Source organism: Lepisosteus platostomus, chromosome 2 (assembly GCF_059453375.1).
Source record: "Lepisosteus platostomus isolate fLepPlt1 chromosome 2, fLepPlt1.hap1, whole genome shotgun sequence".
In the NCBI taxonomy this organism is placed as follows: Eukaryota; Metazoa; Chordata; class Actinopteri; order Semionotiformes; family Lepisosteidae; genus Lepisosteus; species Lepisosteus platostomus.
This window is the reverse complement of record NC_142612.1, coordinates 61,882,455-61,905,404: the sequence shown is the minus strand read 5'-3', so window position 1 is coordinate 61,905,404 and position 22,950 is coordinate 61,882,455. Positions and strand designations below refer to the sequence as shown.

Below are 22,950 nucleotides of genomic sequence, written 5' to 3'. Positions count from 1 at the left end.
TCACACTCTTAACACATACATTCCAGACTGATGTGGGTTCTCTCGCTGTGCTCAAGGAAACCAGAGCTCACAAACACCAGGCTCCAGGAGCACCGTCTGGGACAGCTTCCCTCAAAATCAATCAGCACTGCTAGTTAACAAGAACTTCCTGTAGTTAGAAAGTGGTTTAATCCTAGTGAGGATTGTGGTATTGGAAACACAGAGCACGAGGCAGAACTAGCCAAAATGTCATTATAATACAAATAATTTCATATCTAACGGGCAGATCCCCAATAAAAAAATAATTTTAGTAAAGTTTTTGCATGGCTCTTAATTCTCTCTCTCTTTTCTTCTTCATGTCCATAGAGTTATTGGCAGCGTGTCCCAGTTTGATGAGTTTGGCCGAGTATTCCACTGTCCCAAGGGCTCCCCAATGCACCCCAACAACAAGTGCTCTGTCTGGTGACCCCCTCACGTCTGATGTCTGACCCCTCAACCTTCTGCCAACCAGGAACCTTCAGGACATGCTGACCTTGCTGTTCACCAACGCTTCCTGATTCTGCATTCTTACATGGAGTCTTTTTCAGGAGATCTTCCGCTGAAGATCTTTGTAGCAATCCTCAGCTTTTTTCTTTGATTTCAGTTGACTCGTGTTAACAGGTATTAACAGTTCTGGCTGTCCCTCTCTCTTCTCTCAGTACAGCTTGAGACAGTATTCTAGCCGAGATTCTGCTGGCCTCTTCTGTATTATAAAACACTCTGAACAGCACAGATGACAAACACCAACATCAAACTCACCCAACCTGCAGTCAATATTCTAGTCAAGTCACATGTTCTTACAGTGGAGCAGTGTCCTTTCATGCGTACCCTTCTTTTAAGTACTGTTGTTTTTTTAACCATCTTATTAGGTAGAAATTTAATTTTCATTATATTTCCTTTTAATGCGAAACCCCATGAAGAAAGTCTCATTTGCATGGAGCTGCAGTAACAGGGGTGCACAGGTCAGTGCACAGTGGCGAGCGAGGTAGTATAAATGTGCTGAATGGACAGGACAGAGAGATGGGCTGGCTTCTGGCTCAGGTTTCCCAGATACAGATCTCAAGGCGAGTGAGAGGATCCCAGTACAAACTGAGCCACGGTGAAGAAGCAGAACAGACCAGTACGGACAAGACGTTGCCTTGAGGACAGGCCAGTTAACACGGTGGAAGAGTTGAGGACAAAGAATAACAAAGCACCAAGCAGTGATGACAAACTCCACTGTGAAGGGGAGAGCGTACCTGTGGGTTTCTGAGCCATGCTGGACTGGAGCTGGACTACAGAGGAAGACTTCAGCCTTGTAACCCTGTCAACACAACTTTCTAGGAGTGCCTCTGAACCACGACAGAAGAATAACGTACTCTGTTGTTTGTGGGCTGATTCCATAAAGATGGCATATACTTTACATACATGTCAAGGTACAGAAGAAATGTGGTGACAAAGGTGAACTTTGTCTTAGTTCCCCACTAAGGCCTTGAATCTAGAACCCATGAATTTAAAAAAACTATCTAAAAGGACCAATTCTTGCAATCACCTACTGCAATAGCAGACACCATAGCCTGTCCCTATATGTATGCAAAGTGACAGTACAGATACATTTGCTAGTACTTGGGAGTTACATTTTACATGTTTGATTATCCATGACTTCAGAATGTCTCCCCAGGGACCACACCAAAAGACTGTTAAGTGATTTATTGTGTGGGAAATCACTCATGTCTATGGGGTTTTGTATGAAATTCTATCTTAGACACAGCAGAAAGAGACTGGAGTGACACTTCTTGTCAGCAGAGGAGGGACACTTGGCGGTGACTAGCACATAATGGATATGTGTCAATTCTGCCAACTGAAATCTCTAATAAATAAAAGGGATGATGGTTTTTTACTACGTGAAAGAGTAATGCCTGTTTACAAAATGTAATTAGTACTTTAACAGCTGCAACAAAACAAACTTCAATTATGTGAAAAAAACTATTCCAGGGAGCTATCTGGGATATAATTCCTTAATTGATTCCTGACACTTACAGTATATAGCACTTTTCTGGAGTGGACAGGCATGCTCTAAGGAAAAAAGGGAGTCCAGCTCATTGTCTCTTCCCCAGAAAAGCACAGCCACAGTTACAACATGGGAATAAAAATGATGTTTACTGTTCCTGAGAAGGAGTCCAGGAAAACACAAAAAAAGCCTGAATGTAATTTGTATAAGACCCTTTTTTGTATTACCCAAAATTTGTTTCTTAAAGTTGTATTTTCATGCATTTCAAGAAACCACTGTCAATGTTTTGCATCCCTCTATAAGAGACATTACTGTGTGTGCTTATTTATCAACAAATATTATTACCAAAACAATCAAAGGTATATGCATACATACAGTCATGGTATATAGTATTAATATAGTAAAATTCAAATGGAAGAAAATGTTATGGACCTGTTTTTCATTTACTGTGTTTTGATGTTCAAGAGCATTATTAACAGCAGTGTTAATTATCGTTGAGGTCTGTAACTGTAAAAGCCTTCATAGATTAAAACATTATGTAATATTAGTTTTATTCAGCAATAAGTGTGCAAAACATGACTGTGTGTCTGTATATGCGGTAAATAACCCTTTTAATGAGAAGTCCTCTTAAATATCCAAATCAAACATTTATTAAAATACTTTTATATAAATGATCACTCTTACAAAAACTAGTTTTGCTGTGTCAATATATATATATACAGTATAAGGAGAAGTTAAATCGTTCAGATATTGCAATAACAGCATGTGCTCTGATGTTACAAATCTCATTCTCATGACGACAGGCTTCAGACACAGTGGATTGTCTCCTGGGTCTTGCCTCCTTCCGATTAGCTCAACCTCTTCTTTATCTGTCTGGCAAGAGCACATTTGGTTGTGCTGCTGGCCTTCTGAGAGCTATACAGAATCAGCACTACGGACTCCAGGCTTGCCCATAGATCTGGTGTTGGTGTGCACCTAGAAAAACAAGGAAAAGCATGGCTGTATGTACAATTTGTGTGAAATGCAATCTTTTGTCTGTTTAATAGAATTCTGTGTTAATGGTGGTGTTCTTGGTGTTGGGTTCTTGCATTGTTTTCTTTTTTAATTCTTCTCAAGCAGCTTGAGAAAGAGCTCTTCAGGAAAATCTTATTCCCTTTGCACAGCTGCCTGTGAAATTTACTCGTATCCGCTCTAATGCAATGTTTTAGCAGTTCTCCAATTCAAAACATGAAAATGAATGTACTTTATGTAGAACATGCATTTTTTTGTTGTTTTTCCTAATCAAAAAAATTGAATTTTATATTCATTGTTTAGGACCAGAGAGGAGGATTATTCAGAAAACTACCTTCTTTTTAATTTTTAAAAGGATAATGGATTAATGCATCCCTCTTGCCTCTTGGTTGACCAAATAGAATCCATGTTCTACACACGTGTGTGTTCCAGTGTTTTTCAGTCATGTTTCCTGAAACTAATCCTGCGTCTTTGTGTCTGTATGTTGTGACTGTCCCTGTCAGTCTGTCTGTCTGCACTGCTAGCTCAGCTGAGCACGCTGCAGTTTGGTCTCCCAGCTCTGTAGCTTGATTCTCTCCTGATCCATCCTCACTGGATCAGGCTTCTGTCTCTGAGCCTGGGAAACCAAGACACCAGCCAGGAGAGACAACACGCCGAGACACACAGTCAGGTCTGTCTTGTCATTGCTGGGCAGCCTCGACCTTGGTGGGCTGCTGTGTTGCACAATTTTATAGGTCTCTTTAAATCACAATGTCTATAAAATCTGGAAGCGAAACTGAACATGTTCAATTTTAGCAAATAATTATTAAGACCTCTAGCAGAATATAACACACACATACAGGTATATGCCCTGTTTGCTCCAGGGCTGTAAACCACCATTTAGTGTCTTACTTAAACAGCCAAAGGCTTCTGAATTCATAGAAATGGCCAACCTTGATAACCTAAATTAGAATTACACAACACATACACACATATATATACAAACTCAAATAAAAGTACCTTTGTAGTCTGTCTACATGGTGTGGGAACACTCTTTTGAACACTCTTTTTAGTCCTCCCCTGGGAACACTGATCACTAGACAATGATTCCCCCCTGTCCAGTTCCCTCTGCAGACTCTCAAACTTTGACTGGAACCAGCAGTGAGCCTCCTCCAGGTTGTCAGAAATCTGAGACCAGAGACAGAGATGGGAGCAGAGAGCAGGTAAAAATGTAAGAGACTGGAAAGGCTTGTCCGTAATCAACAGGTGTAAGGGAGAAAGAAAACAGAGAAGTTTAGACATGAAAAGAGAGCAAAAGAGCAGGAAAGAAGATGAAAGGTAGAGATATAAGGGAAAGCAAACAGAGATGGAGAACAGTTAAGAGAAAAGCAAGGTAGGAGAGAGTCACACACTTAGCAGAAGGGATGTCTCACTTGCTGTGACTCCAGGCTGGCATCCTTCAGTCTTTGCTCTGCTGTCTCCCTGGCCTGCTTCAGCTGCCTCACTCTCTGCTCCAGCCTCTGCAACACAGGGCCAGGCATCTCTCACTTACACACACAATAATTAGATAAAAACATTCACACAGGAACAGGTGCAAAGCATGACAGAGAATAGAACGCATAGCACAAAACACAGAAGGAAGAAATGAACCACTACAGAATTGCCCTTACAGAATGTCACATCTTCAACCACTACCCAGACTCGGGGCAAAAGTCAAAGTAAAAAGGTAAAGGAAGATGTCTGGAGATGGGACTTAAGAACAAATGTGGGAAGAATAAAGCTTGAATTCAGAATAATCCAAAGTATCTTCTGTACAAAAATGAAAAATGAAATCAGTGACAGCAAGGTTAGACTGGCCATTTTTAAATATGAAGTATCTTGCATAACTTAGACCTGAGAAACAACCAGTTTATAGTCAACACAAATTGTTGACTAACTGTTTACTTCTGCAGTGCTCCACAACTCAGCACCTGAACCAGCTGCTGGATGCTGGAATGAGAACAGTGATCCCCCCATTCTCACCATAGCGTTCTGACAGGGCCTGCAACTGAGCTTGCCCAGCTTCTCTCACCTCGCAGCGATCCTCCAGCTTCTGCCGCAGCTCCCGCTCTCTCTCCAGCTCCTCCCCCAAGCGCACTGCCTCCTGCTGGCCGGAGGACAGACACCGCAGCTCCTGCTGGAGCGAGGCCGTCTCTGTCCAGAACTGTTGAACCAACTGACCCTGAGACAGAGAGGTGGGGAGAAGGAGTCAGGGAGAATGACAGGGTGAGGCGATGAGTAGTGACACAAGGGGGAAAGAGTGAGTATTAGACGGAGTGGTAGGTGATGGGAGGGAAAGTGTGTAAAGGCAGCAGAAGAGGAGAAAGAATGGGTCCTTAAAAGACCATTGTTGAGGTGAGAGAAGCAGAAAACAAAAAGCAAGAAAAAGAGGAAAGGAGAAGAAGGGTGGCAACCTGCTCATAATTTTTCTTTTGGTACTCCTCCTTCATGCTCTGCAGTTCTCTCAGCTCGCTTGCCATTTCCTGTGGAGTACAGAATGACAGAGAGACACTTAGCACAGAGAGCAGGACAGTGTGCACCAGTGTTGAGTGGATATGAGACACTGCAGGGTGAGAGTGTGTTCAGTGAGTCAGGGACAAGTTGTGTGAGAAAAACAGTCATCATGTAGTGAGTCTACCTTCACTCTCTGTGTGCTGTTGGCTTGGCTCTCCATGTGCTTCTTCACCTGTGCCCTCTGACCTTTGATTTTGGCCTTCTGATTAGCCACCACTTTCTCCAACTCATTCACCCTCTCTCTCAGCTCCCGATTGGCAAGGGACAGATCTGCTGACCAGGAAGATGCCTCTTCTAGAGCCTTCTTCAGCTGGGGGCAGTGGAATGGAACAGTGAGTGGAGTGGAAAAGTCATGCCTTCAGCATACACATTCAGTTAGACCTTCATCACTAGGACTAAAGCAGGGCTGTCCTACACTGTAGAGCATATCCCATGTTCTCAGGACCAACTTAATCAACTTCATGAGCTGATCCAAACCGAAATAATACAAGTTACAGTATATCGACACACAACCCAAATACTAATGAGAGCTTTTGGATTCTCTTTTGAATTCTTAACAGAAACACAATTTTACCTTCAAAGAAAAAAAAACATTTTGTACATAATTCAATACAGACCCTAAGACATGATCCAGGTTGCATATAATTATTTCATGCCCAGAACCCCTCGAGCAGGTTCTGATCAGGTTATGGATTCTTGTGCCTGTACAGACCCATGAAAACGTCTATCCTGCTCCTCACTAACTAGAGTTTGAGAATGGGAATGAGTGTTGGTGTAAAAGACACAGAGAGAGACAGAGAGGCAAAGAGTGTCCATATCTCAAGCCAGGTTGTGGTACCTCAGCAGCATCTTTCTGCCCAGCCCTCCTGCCCGCCTCTCTCTCCTTCTTCAGTTGCTGTTTCAGAGAGTCCACACTGTCTGTGAGCCGACACACCTTCTCACGGCACTGTCTCAGCTCCTCCTCCCTGCACAGCGAAAACAGCGTGACACAACCATACACACAGACAGTCACACACACACACATATGCACATATCATCACCTCTTTGTGAGCAGATCTTGATGTTGTGTCTCTGTGCTCTTCAGCTGTTCCAAGGCTCGGCTCAGCTTGTCCTGCAAGGTGCTCTTGACCTGCAGAGCCTGTTCCAAACTCTGTGCGAGCTTCTTGTTGTCCCCTCTGGCCACCTCCAGAGCCTTACACAGTGGTTCTACCTGGAAACAGAACCATAACCCTCCACCAAATTTAGAGGCTAACCTATACAATATCATTCTCTTAAAGTAACAATAAATGAGCTCAAATATACTTGTAAATCCAGAAAATACTAAGTTTGCTAAAGTGCATATTAATACAAAACACTCCTGATTTTTTTCATAGAAGAGCAATGCCTTAAATTCTAGTTTGAATTTACAGTATCTGTAGCATCACGATCATACAGACAGATCAACTGTGATAGGTAACAAAACAACTGAAAGCAATCACCCCTCCATATCCACCCCTGAAATCAGTGTCCTGCTGTCTCTGAGCTGTAACCCCTGACCTCAATATTGTACCTATGACCTCTGACCTTGGTGCCATGCTGCTGTGCCTTTGCTGTGGCCAGTCTACCCTGGAGCCGCTCCACTTCCTCCTGAAGCCACTGGAGCTCCTGCTGTCCCTGTACCCTGCAATACAGACCAATAAAACATTCAAAATATACAGCTAATGCTAATGTACAGAGTCCCCCGATTTTCTGTATTATTATATATATATATCTGCTTTTCAAGGATTTCATGAAGTTGTAGCTGTTTTTTTACTTATGTTCTTTACTACTTTATACTTTTCTTAACAATAAAGGAAGCAAAACCATAAGCTTAAAAATTGTAGCTAATGATATTTGACAAAATCATGATTTAAAGCTTTGCAACTACTGACAGTACTTGACACAGTCTGTTACACCAGATCACAAGCCACACAACCTCTCTGTGTGTGGTCACTGTCCGTGTCGGTTTCCCCCTGGCTGGGAGTTTGATGTGCGTGTCAGTACGTCTGTCTGTGTCCGACAGTGTGCAGCTCTGTGTCCAGTACCTCTCCGCCCGCAGTGCCGTGAGTTCTGCATCGCGACTGCCCAGCTCGGTCTGCAGCGTCTCGGCACTCTGCTGCAGCCGGGCGTGGGAGGCCAGCATGTTCTCCAGCGTCTCTGCCACCCTGCCCCCGTCCTGCCGGCACGCCCCCAGCTGCCTCTCCAGCAGCCCCACCTAGAGCACGACACGGCACTGTCCGTCACCGCTGAAGGCCTGGCAGAGCTTCGCCCGAGTCACAGCGGGAGCAAGCTCTGCAGAGTAACGACTCACGAGCCATTCCGAAGCAGTGTTGCACAACGCCAGCCCTCGAGACACTCTGCGCCTTCTGCTCCGAGTTGTAACTAAGCTCTTATCCATGGATAATTCGTAATTAGATGCTTTCTACACAGAATCCTTAGTTGCAGAAACAAACGGTTTTTCAGCCCTGGTTCTCAAGTCACCCCGTGTTCCTTGCCTTTCTTACTCATTAAAGGTTTGCTGAACCCTTCACTTGAATTGATTGTTGCATTGGGCACATGTATCATGTTGCCTCCCTTTTCAAAAGTGAGCAGATAGGTTTGTTGATGGTTTTTCATTTTTCCTCGAGATACAATTCTGAGCCCTAGTCAGGTGATTTCTTACACACCTGGTGCAGATTACTCAGTATTTCATTAAAGTTAAAATTGTCAGAACGATTAAGAATTTAAAAAATAGCTATTCACTGGCTGAGTAATGAAAATCGATACTAATAAATCTTTATTAAAAAGATCGTACTCCCTTTGCACAGCAGGTAACCACTTACAAATATTATAAGCCGAAGGGTCATGTAAACATTGTACCAGTGAAGCAGAAGAACTAATATATTTAATATTACTCATCATATCTCAGTCAATGCACAACTAGCCAAAATTATAAAGTACCCAAGGCTGGCTTATACAGAAGCCTGCAACTCCTAATCCTCGAAGTAAATGAAGCTAGCTTGCAAAAGGAATTTAGTTTCTTCGCAATATCAATAAAACATCACCTAACAACATTTCCACTATTGTTGTTTGCAGCACATGAAATGATATTGTATGAACATTCTTTTAAATTCCAGTTATAATATTTCTTCTGTAACCCCAACACTACCTTGCCCTCAGCCACTCTCCTGCTCCCCTCCCAGCTCACCCTGTTCCTGTGCTGCTCCTCCAGCTCCTCCAGCTGTCCCCGCAGTGCCTGGGCATCTTGCAAAGCCTCGTCCCGCACAGAGATTGCCAGGGCAAAATCGGACTCCTTCCTCTCCAGAGCTGCATGAGCCTGCACAGCACACAGATTGAATAACACCAGAAAGGTCACAAACAAGGCAAGATCACCAAGAGAGAGAATGCTGTAGAGAAAAGAGCTTCTGAGACTCCTCCCACAGATATGCACTAATATACAGGCACGCATACAAAAAACTGAAACTGAGGAACATACTATCACACACAGGCTGTACACACACCATACCCTCCACTCATAAAGAATTGTGTTCCTTTTCCACACTTTAATCCTTTTTTCTCTTTGGTAGACGTTTATCTTGATCTCAACTGCCCATAAATCTTTGTTGCAAAGCTCTCCTGGCACATCTTCGTACTTCCAAGCAAATTCTGAAGCATGGTGGAGGTAATATAGTCTAGGCATGCATGATCGCTTCTTGAACTGGCTCACCTTTCTTTATTGATCACGTACAACTACTAGTGACTGTTGCAGCAGAATGAACTGAAGAAATTGCTGCTTCACTGATTGGATGGTGCTTCACCATGCAGTATTACAAGGACCCAAAACATAGAGCCAAGGAGGAAAACATTGGGGAAAAAAGCAGAAAACCTAAGACTTGAAAAGGTATCATCCAGGTTTAAATCCCATTGAACATGCCTGTTGTTGTAGCAAACATGGCAAAGCATCTCAAAGGATTACGCAAAGAGGCTGGTGAGCTTAATGGCTCACAGACTTCATGTAGTTAAGCTCACACATGCAAATAGCATGATTATAAACATTTCTGACTGTCCTAATATAGCAATGGACTGATGGACTGAACCTGATGGACTACATGAGAGACACATTGTGACACAGTTTAATGATGCAATCAGTGACAACCCTGACTGGGGTCACATAAAAGTCTTCATATTAGTGCTAAAAAAAAACAAAGGCAGGTCTACCTTTTGATTCAAAAAGATACTGGGCTGTTCTAAGTCAATATATTTAGAGTACATAGAGGTGAAATGTTAAATCAAGTACGGGTTAAGTCAGACTAATCAAAAGTGTCACAGGTATTCTGCAAACTTCTCCAATATAACCTCCTACTAAAAAAATCCTTATTTGATTAATCTAGTCTACCTATGCACTGATAACCTCCATGGAAAAAATATCCAGATGGCAGATCTTGAGGGATTATTCCAAGAGGGAAAAGTTGCTCTTGGAATGATACTACACTCTTTCTATTCAGGATACTAATAACAAGGATAATACTGATGCTATTTTCTATTCATACCTGAAATGGTCTAAATGTCTAAATGCACTTGAATTGCCAGTGACACAAAACCAACAATGCCATCAAAACGTTTTGTCAATTGCTTCTCAGTGTGGTTTCTTAAAAATGTTTCTCTGAAAGCTGTGAGTTATACCAAACAGCCAACAGTTTGCAACAAGACTGTTTGCATTTGTAATATGCAGGAATTAAATAAACAACGGGCTCAAGTCTTTATTTCGTTTCAACTTCCCCAAGCACCTCCACATAAGACTCAGAGATGAGAATGAAAGTGAAAAGGTATATTCTCAATTATTTCAAATGTGCAACTTCAAAAAGCTTCTAAACCAGTCCAGAAGAACTGCAGATAGGTCCTTTCATGCTTTAAAACATCTAGAAAGGTATGTTACACATTGTCAAGTGCTGCAGTGAGATCTAAGAGAACAGATACAGCATTTGAATCTACACTCAAGAGCTGCTCCACCTCCCTGCTACAATGTAGACTTCTTAAAGACATTATTATCACAGCAGAACTTTAGTACCTGAGTGAGCTGGGCCTCTAGCCTCTGATAGCTGATCTTCAAGGAGTTCAGCTCATTGGTGACCTGCCAGAGATAAATAATACCTAGATATCAAAGTGGTTTTACAGCACTTCCTTATCCTTCACACCAGCACTTCTTTGGTATGCTTCCTGTTTTTTTTCTGAAAGCTGTAAACTTTCACATAACCTGTCAAGTTCATAAAAAACAATCATGATTGCATGATGTTAATTTTAGAGAAAGTGCGCATCACTGTGAATTACTGTTAAATGCATGTAAATGCATACAGAGAGGAACACCAAAGGCGGATGTTCTGCTTGGACCTGTTGACTTGAGAACAAATACATGCATAATCTACATTGGTCAACACAGGACAGATGACAGTTTTCCAGGCATGAACTGGATGTGGTGTACTGTACATGCATTACCAGTAAGGTGCAGTATTAGGATTCAATTCTCCTGTTGACAGAAATGGGAAATTCTAAATATATCATTAAGTAGATTTCTGATTCACACAATGTATGCACAGTAATCACACAATCTTTAACAGTTAATGCAAACAGCAGTAATGGTTAATGGAAGAACTACGGTAAAAAAAACAGTGGTCACTGATGCCTGGTCAGCTGCAATGGAATAGGGATAACACTGTGAATCCAGTCATCATGGCCCAGGTGCTGTACCACAACATGATAATGCCCCCCCTCACACTGCACATATTAGTGCAATAAAAGATTAGATTCCTTCCATAGCTGGTTAATTCACTAGATCAATCTCGGATAAATAATGTGTGGGGCGAGCCACAGACCACCGTCTTCACAGCCTAGTGAGCCCACCACAGAGTCTTCCAGACCTGCACGGGGAGCTGACCGTCGTTTGGAAAAACATTTCAAGAGATACAAATGGTTTCCAGTCATCAATCATAATGTTGGCCACATCACAACATATTAACCTTGAAATGAAAAGGCTAAATGTATACAAATTTGACATTGTGAACACCAGAATGCAGAACTTGAGGAATTGGCCAATGGAGGAGTATACAATATTATTATTTTATTTGCTTTAGATTAGCTGACACTTTTAATCAAAGCAACTCATATCTGTGTCTATGTACAAGACCTTGCATTTTACTGGACCCATCAGATTGAAGGACCTTGCTCATAGGTACAAGACCAGTGGCCCACCTGGAATGTGAACCAGCAACTTTTTAGTTCTTGAGACCGGAGCCACTTTGCCACTTTCACTGCTTCAGGAAGGTTTCATCCATCATCAGTTTATCTTATACTTTTACAGTCTTCCAATTTACCATTCCACAGAAGTTCTTCTTTGGGGCATTAGATAATCTGAATAAATACTTGGCTACTGTAAGTGTTAATTGATTTTGCTTGAATTAATGATCTGCGTTCGGCTATTCATTCATTTAACCTAGTTTATTATTACACCACAATGAGGAGCAATATATACTTCCTCAAAAAATGTTACCATATTTCATTTAGGTAATGATTATAACTAGAAGTCACTAAACTGAGTCCTTTACTGTAACTAGTTACATGTTGTTGATAATTTCCAGCACCGTGAGCAGTAATATACTTTGTTATCCCTGGCATTTTTAAATTACAGAGGAATATATGTACAGACATGTGCAACTGGTCATCAGCATCTGAGTGTACTTGCTGGAAGTTATTCAAATGACAATATAGCATTGTGTAAATGTGTCTCAAGCACTGCACCTGACTGTACTTGTTCTCCAGCGCAGTGCACAGCTTGCGTTGATGGGCACAGTCTGCCTTGGCATTCCCCACTGCTAGCAGTTCTTCCTGCAGTTGCTCCACCCTGGCCTGGTACACAGAACAGTATAAGCTGGCTATTAGAAGCCTGGAACAGGGACAGAGTTCTCTCAGAGCAGGCATGCTTGATTCTGATACACCCAAAAGTCGAGAGCTTTTACTCGAGAGCTATTAACAAATGGTGGATGGTACAGAGGTATTCCTGTCAACAGTTCCTATGAACATGTGCATCAATAAAAATAAAGAATCTTTAAATAAAAGTTGTGACTCAGTTAAACGCTGGCTTCCAGGACAGATCAGTGTGTTTACTGAGCATTACATGAGCACCATTTCTTGTAATTCTAATTGACTGTCAGTACGCTCCTTACCTGCAGCTTGCCCTTGTCATAGGCCAACTTGTTCTTGCTGTCCGTCAGTTCTGCCAGCATCTGCTCCACCTGCTGCTGAGCATGCTGAGAGAAGACAAAATGAAGGGAGAGTGAGGCTCCAGCTAAACTCTGAGACCCATCTCCTGTTCCTTATTCATTACATACAGAATGCTATCCCCGTATAAAACATATTGCCAGGCTAATCCATTATCCAGAGACTATATAAGAAGGCTGTGGTTGAATCCTCTTGGTTGAAAAGCAATACATAAATGTAAGCAATTGTTATTCTGTTATTCTTTGAGGTTCAGGAGACTCCCAAACAACACAGATGACAGAAGGCCAGAGCAGAGTACTGCTTTAGTTTGAGACACACAAGCTATACCTAGAAAAGAATGAAACCACTATACTGAGTCCCAGGAACAGAGAGGGTAGTAGGAGTACTACCAGATAGGTCTGTGGTGCTCTGTTTTGTTTGCTTTACCTCCAGCGTCTGATTTCTTACCTGCTGGTGTTCCATGGCCACCAGCCTTCCCATGAGGCTCTGGTTCTCCTCTTCCTGTTTCTGCAAGGCAGAGCTTAGAGACCCCACCTCAAGCTGTCCAAGCACAGCACAGGACACAGAGTGTCAGTCAGCTTTTCTGTATCTTCATGCTAATTTTTAATCACGATGACTCCTTCTGCATTTAGAATTATTCAAGTTTGTAAAGTGTAAGGGGCTAAAGGGCTCGACCAAACAACAACGGATAAAAAAATACTGTTTTTCATCAAGTGTCAAAGCAGACCCCCTAGATTAGAGCATTTCAGATAGGTTTTTCAGATTACTTTTGCACGTGTTGCTGTTATTGGGTGTTGTGTGAGTAATGTGCAGAGCAGTCCTGGGACTCTGCAGGGTGCTGTTGGGGAGAAAGAGCTGGAGTGTGTAGGATGAGGGTGTGTGGGGGCACAAGGAAGGATGGTACCTTGGTCTCCGTCAGCTCCGTCTCCAAAGAGGCCTTCTCCTCCTCCAGCCTCCTCATGGCACTCTGCAGCTGTCACAGACACACCGCAACATCACACCGCAGCAAGCAGCAGGGCTCCAGGCTCTAGGTCTATCAATCCATCTGAATGCTCAGTTACTTCACTGAATAAATAACTTTGTCTTAGTCAGAATTAAAATCATTCTTAGCACTGGCTGTAGAAATTATATCTGAAGGGATGCAGCTCTCCAGGACAGGGGATGCAGACTGCTACATGAGTCTAACAACTTCAAGCAAGTAATATTTAGTGTAAAAGGTGAAAGGAACGAGTAAAGGTTTATTCCATGCTGAAAAGAGAAGAAAAACACAACATTTCAGCTGTGGAGCCTTCTTCAGCTGTGGCCTTTACACCCGAAGAAGGCTCCAGACCCGAAACGTTGTTTCTTTTCAGCATGGAATAGACCTTTACATGTTGCTTTGCAGCCTATGCATGCTGACACTTGTAAAAAGTACTAAAAGTAATAAACAGTACTAAAAGAATTGTGAACAATACACACACTACATCTATTTTAAAGTGAGCTCAGTATATCCTGCAGGCAGGTCATAGGAATGCTCAATTCACCCCCTCCCAACTTACCTCAGTCTGTACACTGTTCATCTCTTTCCTGGCTGCGTCTCTTTCCTGAATGGTTGTGCCCAGCTCCCCCCGCAGCCTTTCAACGGTACGATCCAGCAGCTCCTTCTGAGTGACAGCTGTCTCCTGGGCGACAGTGGAACTCTGCTGGAGCTTGGCATGGTCTGCGCGCAGAGCCTCGCTGTGGGACAGGGCATTCAAGGCTCAAAGGCACTGGCAGGACACAGAAGGACCCCAGAGACATCCTCCAGGGAAGCGCTCATTGATGCTGCCCTTTAGAAAGCACTGCCTCAGCAGAGCCTGTATTTTTACTAAACCTCAACACATCCTGTAATCCCGCACACTTCCTCATGCTTTTAAAAACAAATGTTCCTTGTGCGTTAAGAAATAATAAAACAAGCCTGTTTATTTGACTATTTTGAATATTTCAAAGATAACTAAACAAAATTATATTTATTTTTTAAAATTTTCATCACATCTAAATGTTATTGCTAGCAATCAAAATTAAATAGCTTGTCTATGCTATTGTACATGTTAACAAGAAGAAACAATATATTAAAAGTAGATATTACACTGAACAGAGAACTTTCTTATGTTTAAACATAATGTGGCCAAACCAGCTTCTGTTTTGCTAGGCAATTCCAAACATGCTTCATGAACACAGAACACTTCTTCGGTTTCTGTGCATGTTTAGTACTTTCTCTAGCAGTATAAACCATTTTAAATAAGCGATTAGTATTAAAGAACGGCCACAGAGCCATACACACATCATACTTGATGCGACATTTGCCAGAGTATAAACTGACCAACAGAGAAGAGTTCATGCTTTGTTCTCTATACAGTACTGTATGTACCGATTGCCAGATTCATTCCAATTAAGCAGTCAAATCAAAATCACTTTTCTAAGTGACTTAAATAAGTAAATAAGGAAAACCAAGAAAATATCAAGAACTCCTTTCTTTTCTAACAAATAAAATATGTTTCTTGCCCACAATCCAAACATGTACCCACAATTGTGGCCACAATGTTCTGATAAGGCAAAAAGTATTGTACTGTCATACTAGACCATGAGTTTATACGTAAAGTTTTAAAATATCAAAAGTCCTCTTGCAGCCAAAACTGAAAATTCCACTTTGCTTATTTTCTTAAACCCAACACTGTCAACGAAAGGTGTGCTGAGAGATAGTAGCGTGAATCTTGCTAATTGTTTTTGTTATTGCTGTCTGGAGTGAGTCTCTAAAAGTCTTTGCACGGACAGACACAGCATATACAGCTATACTGTTCTATGCAAAGACTTTAGAGACTGTTTTGTGAGATCAGAGCCACCATTCGGAAACAAAGCGGTTTATTTCCCAGACTCAGGAGAGCCAAGCGACAGAGCTGGACTCACAGCTCTTTCTGTAGCCGCAGCCTGTCAGAGAGCGCCGCCTGCAGCTCGCCCTGGATGTTTCGTCGGGCCGCATCCAGCAGTAAGTCCTGCTCCTGCAGCTTCTGGGCCATACGCTCCTTCTCCACCTTGTGGACACCAAGGGAAACACACGTCAGCCTCCAGCAATAAGAGCACTAAAAGGGCGTCGCGCAGCACTGGTGACACAGAAGAGTATTCATTAGAAACTATCACAGGATGCTGTGGGACAATGAGGAATGCTGAGTTCGAAGTTCCAATCTGCATGCGTGCTCTCATGGGGTCAGACCCCGCGTGCCAGAGGGCAGATGGCTGACCTGCAAACTGGCCTGATGCTCAGTGATGAGCCGGGCGTTCTCTACTGTGAGCGAGCGCAGGGCTGCACCGAGTTCTGCACACTGGCACTCCAGCTGCTCATTCAGAGACTGGGGAGAGAGGAAGGGCAAAAAGATACAGAACAGAGAGAGATGGGAGACGGCAGATTAAAACCAAACCAAATCCTGTGAGGAAAAAATATATACTACAATACAATAAAGACCACAAAGAGATAAGATAAGATAAGATCACTTTATTGGCCATATACAATTTTTTTCCATGAGACACACAGACAGGGAGAGAAGCTTGGGGTCAGAGCGCAGGGTCAGCCATTTATACGTGCCCCTGGAGCAGTTGGGGTTCAGGCCCTTGCTCAGGGGCCCGACAGAGCAGGATTCCTGTGCCGGCTGTGGGATATGAACCAGCAACCTTCCAGCCACAGGCGCATCCTTAGCCACAGTGCCACCGCTCTGCCCCTTTTTTTTTTGATAAGAGGACTTTTTTTTTAAAAAAAAAGCAAAGGACACATAATGCAATGTAAAACTGTACAATGGAAGGCAGTAAACACATTTATAATATACAGCATATTTAAATAAGCAAAGCAAAGCACTTTAACAGTACAGTTCTCTACATAATCATATAGATTTGTATTAAAGTATACTGTAGGTCAACACTAGAAGAATATAGCAGTACCTATATACTGCACAGGAAAGCAGTGTTGTTCTCCACACTACAGTGTGATACAGTAATGTGATCAAAGTGGAATAAAGCACATTAAGATACAGTGCACTGCAGTCAGTATAGACCCGTCCTGACCTGCACTCTGTTTGCGGCACTCCTCAGACTGCTTCTCTCCTGCTGAAGGTGACTGTTCTCCTCCTGCTGTTTCTGCAGAGCCAGGCGGGTACTCTGGACAACAAGTATATACAGTATATACACACACAAGTATGGAGACAGACATACGCAAACACATGCAGGCAGGCAACAGGTAACTTGCATGACAGTGGACTGGGCAAGGTCAAGATTTATATTACTTTTTTATGTCAATACAACCAACATGTTTTTTTAAACAAAAAAGTACTTGTGCAGCACTTGGTCTGACTGTACTTACTTTGAGGTCTTCGGTCATTTCTGTAACAAGTAATTCTTTGGCAGCTGAAATAAAAAAAGACATATGTATATAAATATTTATTTTCCATCTCTGAGCCTGAATGAGGATATGGCAGATCATGTCAGAAGAGATCTATTAGTAGCAAAACATCCAAAGGCTTTATGATAGAAATAATCTTCTGCAGCATTTTTAGTTTGCTTGAGCTGAATGCTCCTTGATAATGTTTAATATCATTTTAGCAATCTCCATCTTAGTTTACTGAAAATACAGTATTTATCACAACTCCACCTTGTGATCTACACTTTACCTAAAACTAGGTAGATATTTGAGCTCAACCTTCCAGAGTTAATCAAGTTTTAGAGTCTTTCAAGTGTTGAATGCAGATAAATAACTTAAGACCAGCCACAAACTACCAGTTTTCACAGACTTTCGTGACAGATTAAGTCTGTCACTGGAAAAGCAAGTTCAACTTAATATATTGTTAATTAAAAAAAAAAAACATTTTAAAACTTATATGTGAAACAAGTATGTTGGACAAGAAGGTTTTTTCCTGGCCTCCCAGAGTGCTGTGCGTCTGACCTGCCTGATCCCTGAGACTCTGGCACTGTCCCTCCAGCTCCTGAGCTCGGCCTGCTTCCTTCTCCAGCTGCTGCCTGGCTTCCTGCACATCTGTCTGCAGCGCGCGGCAGTCCTGCTGCAGCACCTCCACCTGCAGGCCGGGAGGAAGCAAGAGCATCATGGGCTAGAACAACACATGCCGCTCTGTACACTACCCACCTCCTGTCTCCTTCCTGTCTCTCCCTCACTCTTACCTGGGCTCTCTCCACCTCCACCACCTTCTCCATCCCCTGCACTCTCTGCAGCAACGCACCATGAGATTCCTCCATAGCAGTGCGCAGGGACACCTCCCGTGAGAGCTCCTCCTTCAGCTGAGCAAGGCGAGGTATGGCAGAGATAAAGAAAGACGTGAGAATTGGAGTCACCCATTCGATAGCCATTGAACTGATATGAGAGAAAGAGGATGGAAGATTTTTTTTTAATATGGAGGTTTCCAATCAATGTAAATTATATTGCATATCATCTTGTGTATTCTTTTTATTTATTGTTGTTGTCATCCTGTAAAGCGCTTTGAGAAGCCACCTTTAAAGGCGCTATATAAAATAAAGTTTATTATTATTAATATATCCATAGGTTTGGGTGGCAGGGTGGAGCGGTGCTTAGCACTGCTGCCTCGCAGCACTGGGACCCCCAGATTTCAATTCCGGACCTGGGGTGCTATCAGTGTGGAGTTTGGATTTCTCCTTGTGTGTGTGTGCGTTTCCTCCAGGTGCTCTGGTTTCCTCCCACAGTTCAAAGACATACCATCAGGTTCATTAGCTTCTGGGAACGTTTGACCCTGGTGTGAGATAACAGAGAAAGTGCATCTGATACACAACGTAGTTCAACACAGGCACTGACAGAGAGAGAGAAAGGGACAGTGAGAGCTCGGGCAGCTCTCCGCAGTGCACGTTCAGCACAAAACAGCGATGCACTCCTACCCTGCACTGCGGCCCTCACCTCCAGCAGTCTCTCGCTCATCTGTGCCTTGATCTCCTTCAGCTCCTCAGCGGCAAGGGCAACATCCATCTAGGCACAGCAGCCGAGCACAGTGAGGAAGAGCAGTGCTACGCCTAAGGCTCGTCACCATCACCACGAGGACAGGATTTATAGTCACAAAGGCCTTCTCAAATTCTAATTGCAGGTTTTAGGAAAAAAATCTTAATTTTAATTCTTATAGCTTTTTCACAAGAAACGCAGCAGCATATTTGTCATTGTGCTTAAATACGATGTCAATTTGAGGAAAAAATCAGTCTTAGACACAATCAGGAATTACAATATAGTTATTAATAAATTGTACTACTGAGGCAGAGGAGAATGTAAGGAACTAGTAAATGTAAATTAATTATAAATGACTTATTTCAAGTAAAGACACGAGATTAAGTTACTTATCTTGTTTGAAGTGGTACTTCCTAACATTAGTCGAAAATCTATTTGTGCTGATTTTTTTATGTTCCTTTAACTCCATTTCTATCTGTTCAAATTCATCCCAATATTAAAAAACATAAAAATCCAGTAACTGGTGCTGGAGTGTATTCAAGAATAGAAGCTCTTAAAACCTGAACTGGATCAAACTGCTGCGCAATGGCTGTCTCTTTGTCTTCCCCGTGGACCGCGCCAGTGACTATACGAGAACCCCGCGGAGCTAGCAGCCTGTGCCCATCCGTCACTGCGGGTACCTTGGTGGCCGTGGCAACCTCCAGGGCATCCCCCAGCCTGCGGGCCTCCTCCAGAGTGGCCTCCCGGTCCTGGCGGGCCTGGCGCAGCTGCTCCCTGACCCGCACCACCTCCCGCCGTGCTGCCCGCCGCTCCTCGGCCTGCTCCTGCTGCAGCGCGGCCAGCTGCTCTGCAAGGTGGGCTGGGAGCCCCGCACAGGCCCCAGTCAGGAATGGCAGCTCAGCCCCGTTAAGGAGCTGCCCTAGTCTCCTACCAGGTAAAGGACACGTCTACACCCACACCACCGCGGCTCTTCGGGCCCACGCTCACCCTGGCTGCGCGTACGTCCCCCTGGACGGGACTGTGGGACTCTGGTCTATCACAGGGATTACTGCAACCCACTTACACAGCTGGGTGGACTGGAGCCACTGGGGTAAAGTGCCTCAGCCCAGGTACGACAGCGGTGTCTGCAGTGAGGACCCACAACCGGTCAGTCGTGAGACCGAAGGTTCACCCACTACGCTGTGCCACCCCAAATCCCTACTAAGTGGAAAATCAAAACATTATTGTATCCCATCTGGATTACACACCAATATTTCCTCAAATAACATTAAAAAATACACTGGTGATACATTCTATAATACTGAGTTAACATAACTGGAAAGATTATAAATCGAAATGCTAGATTCATTCCACTTTCATCAAATGTACCCTCTACAAGTGTACAAGTGTCCCCGCCCAGCTGCGTAATGCAGACAGTTGCGATAACGAATCAGTCGCACACGTCCATTATCAGGTCCGCATACAGTCAGGTCCATCCCCACACAAAACCCAGACACAGAGAGCATGTTTAAAAGGACTGGGAAGAGATGCAATACGCTACTGAGGGGGTTAGACTCAAACTATCAACGTTCTGTGTAAAGTGATTAGGTTTAATCAGGTCTCCTAAAAGTACTACATGACACTGAAGACCAGACCCTACTGTGATCTCAAAAGATCTGGTAATATGTTCTTTATATGCCTGGACCTACATGTCTAACTGTAGGCCCAATGCCACATTGTGACATTCTCTTACTTGCTTCTACACCTTTTACTCAGGGAAGGGCACAAGCAGCATAAATACACTAGATGAGATCCTTGGATTAATTAGCTACTAGCAGCCAAATGAGCTGAAAGGGTCAGAAGATCTCCTCTTCTCTGCCAACTTTTTTTACTTTATACAGTATATGTAAATAAGCTCAGTCAGTACAATGATTTCTAGTTAGACGGTCAACCATAAACAACTATCATCAAAACTGTACACTGTGAAGCAATCAAATGTGGTACACATATAAATCAACTTAACATGTACAGTGGCCATCAGATATATTCACTCCACCTTGGGACTTCTTCCAATTGTAGTTTGTTCCAATACGGAGTCATAATGTTGTTTAATTGGGATTTCTTTGCCAGCAATCAACACAGCGCACTCTATAATGTCCAAAGTGAAAACAAAAATCTACAGATCCTCCGACGTTAATTATAAATATAAAACAGAAAATAGCAGATTGCATGAGCATTGTCCTCCTTTGCTATGACACACCTGATAGGCCCTGGTTTAACCAATGCCTTGAAGAGTCATATAATTAGTTGAATGGAGCCCAACCCTGTGCAATTCGGGTGTTTCACAAGAGTTCAGGTTAAATACCTGTCTCTGGGAGGCCTTGGTCAGCACGTCTGTACATGGTGCTAGAGAACTGCTAGTGTAAATGGCTGAAGTGCTGCCGCTGAGCCCCGAAAAGAGACTGGTGTCTAGGCCTGTTGCTCACCGGAGTGCGCGGGATTGAGCTGGCGGTCGGTCTCCAGCCGGAAGACGGTGAGCTTCAGCGTCTGGAGGAGGCTCTCCATGCGGCACGCGCGGCTCACCAGGTCCTCGTAGCTGCGCCACAGCATGGCGCCGCCCCCGCCGAACGCGGCCCGGGCCTGGAGGGGGCTGAGGGGCGGCCGCGGCGGCGGCTCGGAGGGGGCCAGGAGCTGCTCGCGGGGCACCCCCAGGGAGCCCACATCCTTGATCAGGGCCTCCGCCTGGTCCTCTGCAGCCTGCAGACGCTGCTGCAGCACCAAGAGGGCCTCTGGGGCGGTGGCTCCCACCTGCAGGGGTGCGATCACTGCTCGGGACATCCCAGCACTGCCCTGCGGGGAGACAGAGGGACGCTGGGTACGGGACAGCGGGGAACGAGGTCCCCCGCAGTCCCATTTCCTGCAGCGTACAAACAGAACCATTGGTACCTTTGGGTTTACTACACCTCGGTTGTTAATTCCAAACGTGCATCTTCATGGAAGATTCCTGTTTCCCCAGGCCTCTTGCATCCTAATGCTGGAAAGCTGTCAGCAAATAAGGAGTGGGGATTTATTAATTAATTACACTTCTCATGTTCACATACCACATGCTTCAAACAAAACCATAAAAAAGAATATGTTTAGAGCATAACTCGTGAGATTTCCACCGCATGGCACCTTGATCTATTTCAGTTGAACAAACCGCAAGCTCAGCTTCTAACGCGGTTTGTCCGAAACGCTTTACTTCACTTTGAACAGCCGCAAGAGTTCAAGAATGAAAATCCTGGTCTATCTGGCTGACGTTTGCGTCTGCAGCCACAGAGTGCCTGCAAAAATGCACTTGCATCGTAAATGTAATTTAAGAAAGTATCGCAAATTGATACTGTATATCTGATAGGTTAACAATGAGAGTGATAACAGATTTACAGGAATCTTGCAATGATAATACCGAAGTAAATTAAATAAGGCATAGCTATTGTCCTCGCTGTTAAATCACTATCAAGCCATGGCATTTTATATTTCAGCTGTATTAATTTTATACATCCACGCAAACTTTTGTCCGCCCTTAAAATTCTCACCTTATAAATCTCGGCGCATTTCAAGATTCACTTCCTGAGTGCGCGGTTTCCATGGAGACCGGTCCTCTAGCTTCCTCTCCTCAAACTGACCCGCTTCCAGCGCCGCCAACCAAAGCGCGCCTCCTTGCGCATGTGTCAATTCTCGCAGGTTCACGGAAGTTGTAGTTTTATTTTACATGCAAGCCTCCAAACTACATAAAATTCGCAGGTTCACGGAAGTTGTAGTTTTATTTTACATGCAAGATTCCAAACTACGTGAAATTATTTAAACCAGTGACTGCAGCTTCTGAAAAAGTGCACCAATTTTACATTCTGGCCGATGCTGATATTTTCATTCATAGTCATGGTAAAAGATAAGTACAGTGACTTTAGGTGGTAAAATAATAATTGCTTACACTCCACTCAAAGCACTTTACAGGTAATAGGGACTCCCCTCCACCACCAATGTGTAGCCCCTACCTGGATGATGCGACAGCAGCCATAGTGCACCAGAACGCTCACCACACATCAGCTATCAGGGGGGAGGAGAACAGAGTGATGAAGCCAACGCATAGATGGGGATTATTAGGAGGCCATGATTGGTAAAGGCCAATGGGAAATTTGGCCAGGATGCC

At 43.6% G+C, this 22,950-nt stretch overlaps 2 protein-coding genes across 8 annotated transcripts in view; one reads left to right on the top strand and one right to left on the bottom strand.

Annotated features, from left to right (window-relative positions):
- ecel1 (endothelin converting enzyme-like 1) overlaps positions 1-3,262 on the top strand; it is a 33,593-nt gene extending 30,331 nt beyond the window's left edge. For all 3 annotated transcript variants that reach the window (XM_088611976.1, XM_088611967.1, XM_088611958.1), the window contains exon 18: positions 346-3,262. In XM_088611976.1, the coding sequence (XP_088468102.1) occupies positions 346-445 (100 nt within the window). In that variant the 3' untranslated portion in view covers positions 446-3,262. The remainder of the gene's footprint in view (positions 1-345) is intronic.
- ccdc150 (coiled-coil domain containing 150) lies at positions 2,636-22,432 on the bottom strand. 5 transcript variants are annotated; one of them, XM_088611909.1, is made up of 28 exons: positions 22,337-22,432; positions 21,708-21,803; positions 21,248-21,611; positions 19,463-19,641; positions 18,744-18,812; positions 17,999-18,115; positions 17,766-17,895; positions 17,187-17,230; positions 16,892-16,984; positions 16,078-16,185; positions 15,746-15,870; positions 14,359-14,536; positions 13,725-13,793; positions 13,268-13,360; positions 12,766-12,849; positions 12,341-12,448; positions 10,617-10,679; positions 8,757-8,885; positions 7,615-7,784; positions 7,115-7,211; positions 6,592-6,761; positions 6,390-6,516; positions 5,676-5,861; positions 5,452-5,520; positions 5,070-5,219; positions 4,432-4,518; positions 4,019-4,186; positions 2,636-2,983 (listed from the first exon to the last, which is right to left on the bottom strand). In XM_088611909.1, exons 3-28 carry the CDS (start codon positions 21,597-21,599, stop codon positions 2,924-2,926), a joined length of 3,225 nt encoding a protein of 1,074 aa, XP_088468035.1. In that variant the 5' UTR covers positions 21,600-21,611; positions 21,708-21,803; positions 22,337-22,432; the 3' UTR covers positions 2,636-2,923. The 5 variants fall into 5 exon arrangements, with proteins under 5 accessions (XP_088468035.1, XP_088468042.1, XP_088468061.1 ...); XM_088611916.1 differs by having other exon boundaries at positions 21,725-21,803; XM_088611935.1 differs by lacking the exon at positions 13,268-13,360.
- Between the last annotated feature and the right edge of the window lie 518 nt (positions 22,433-22,950).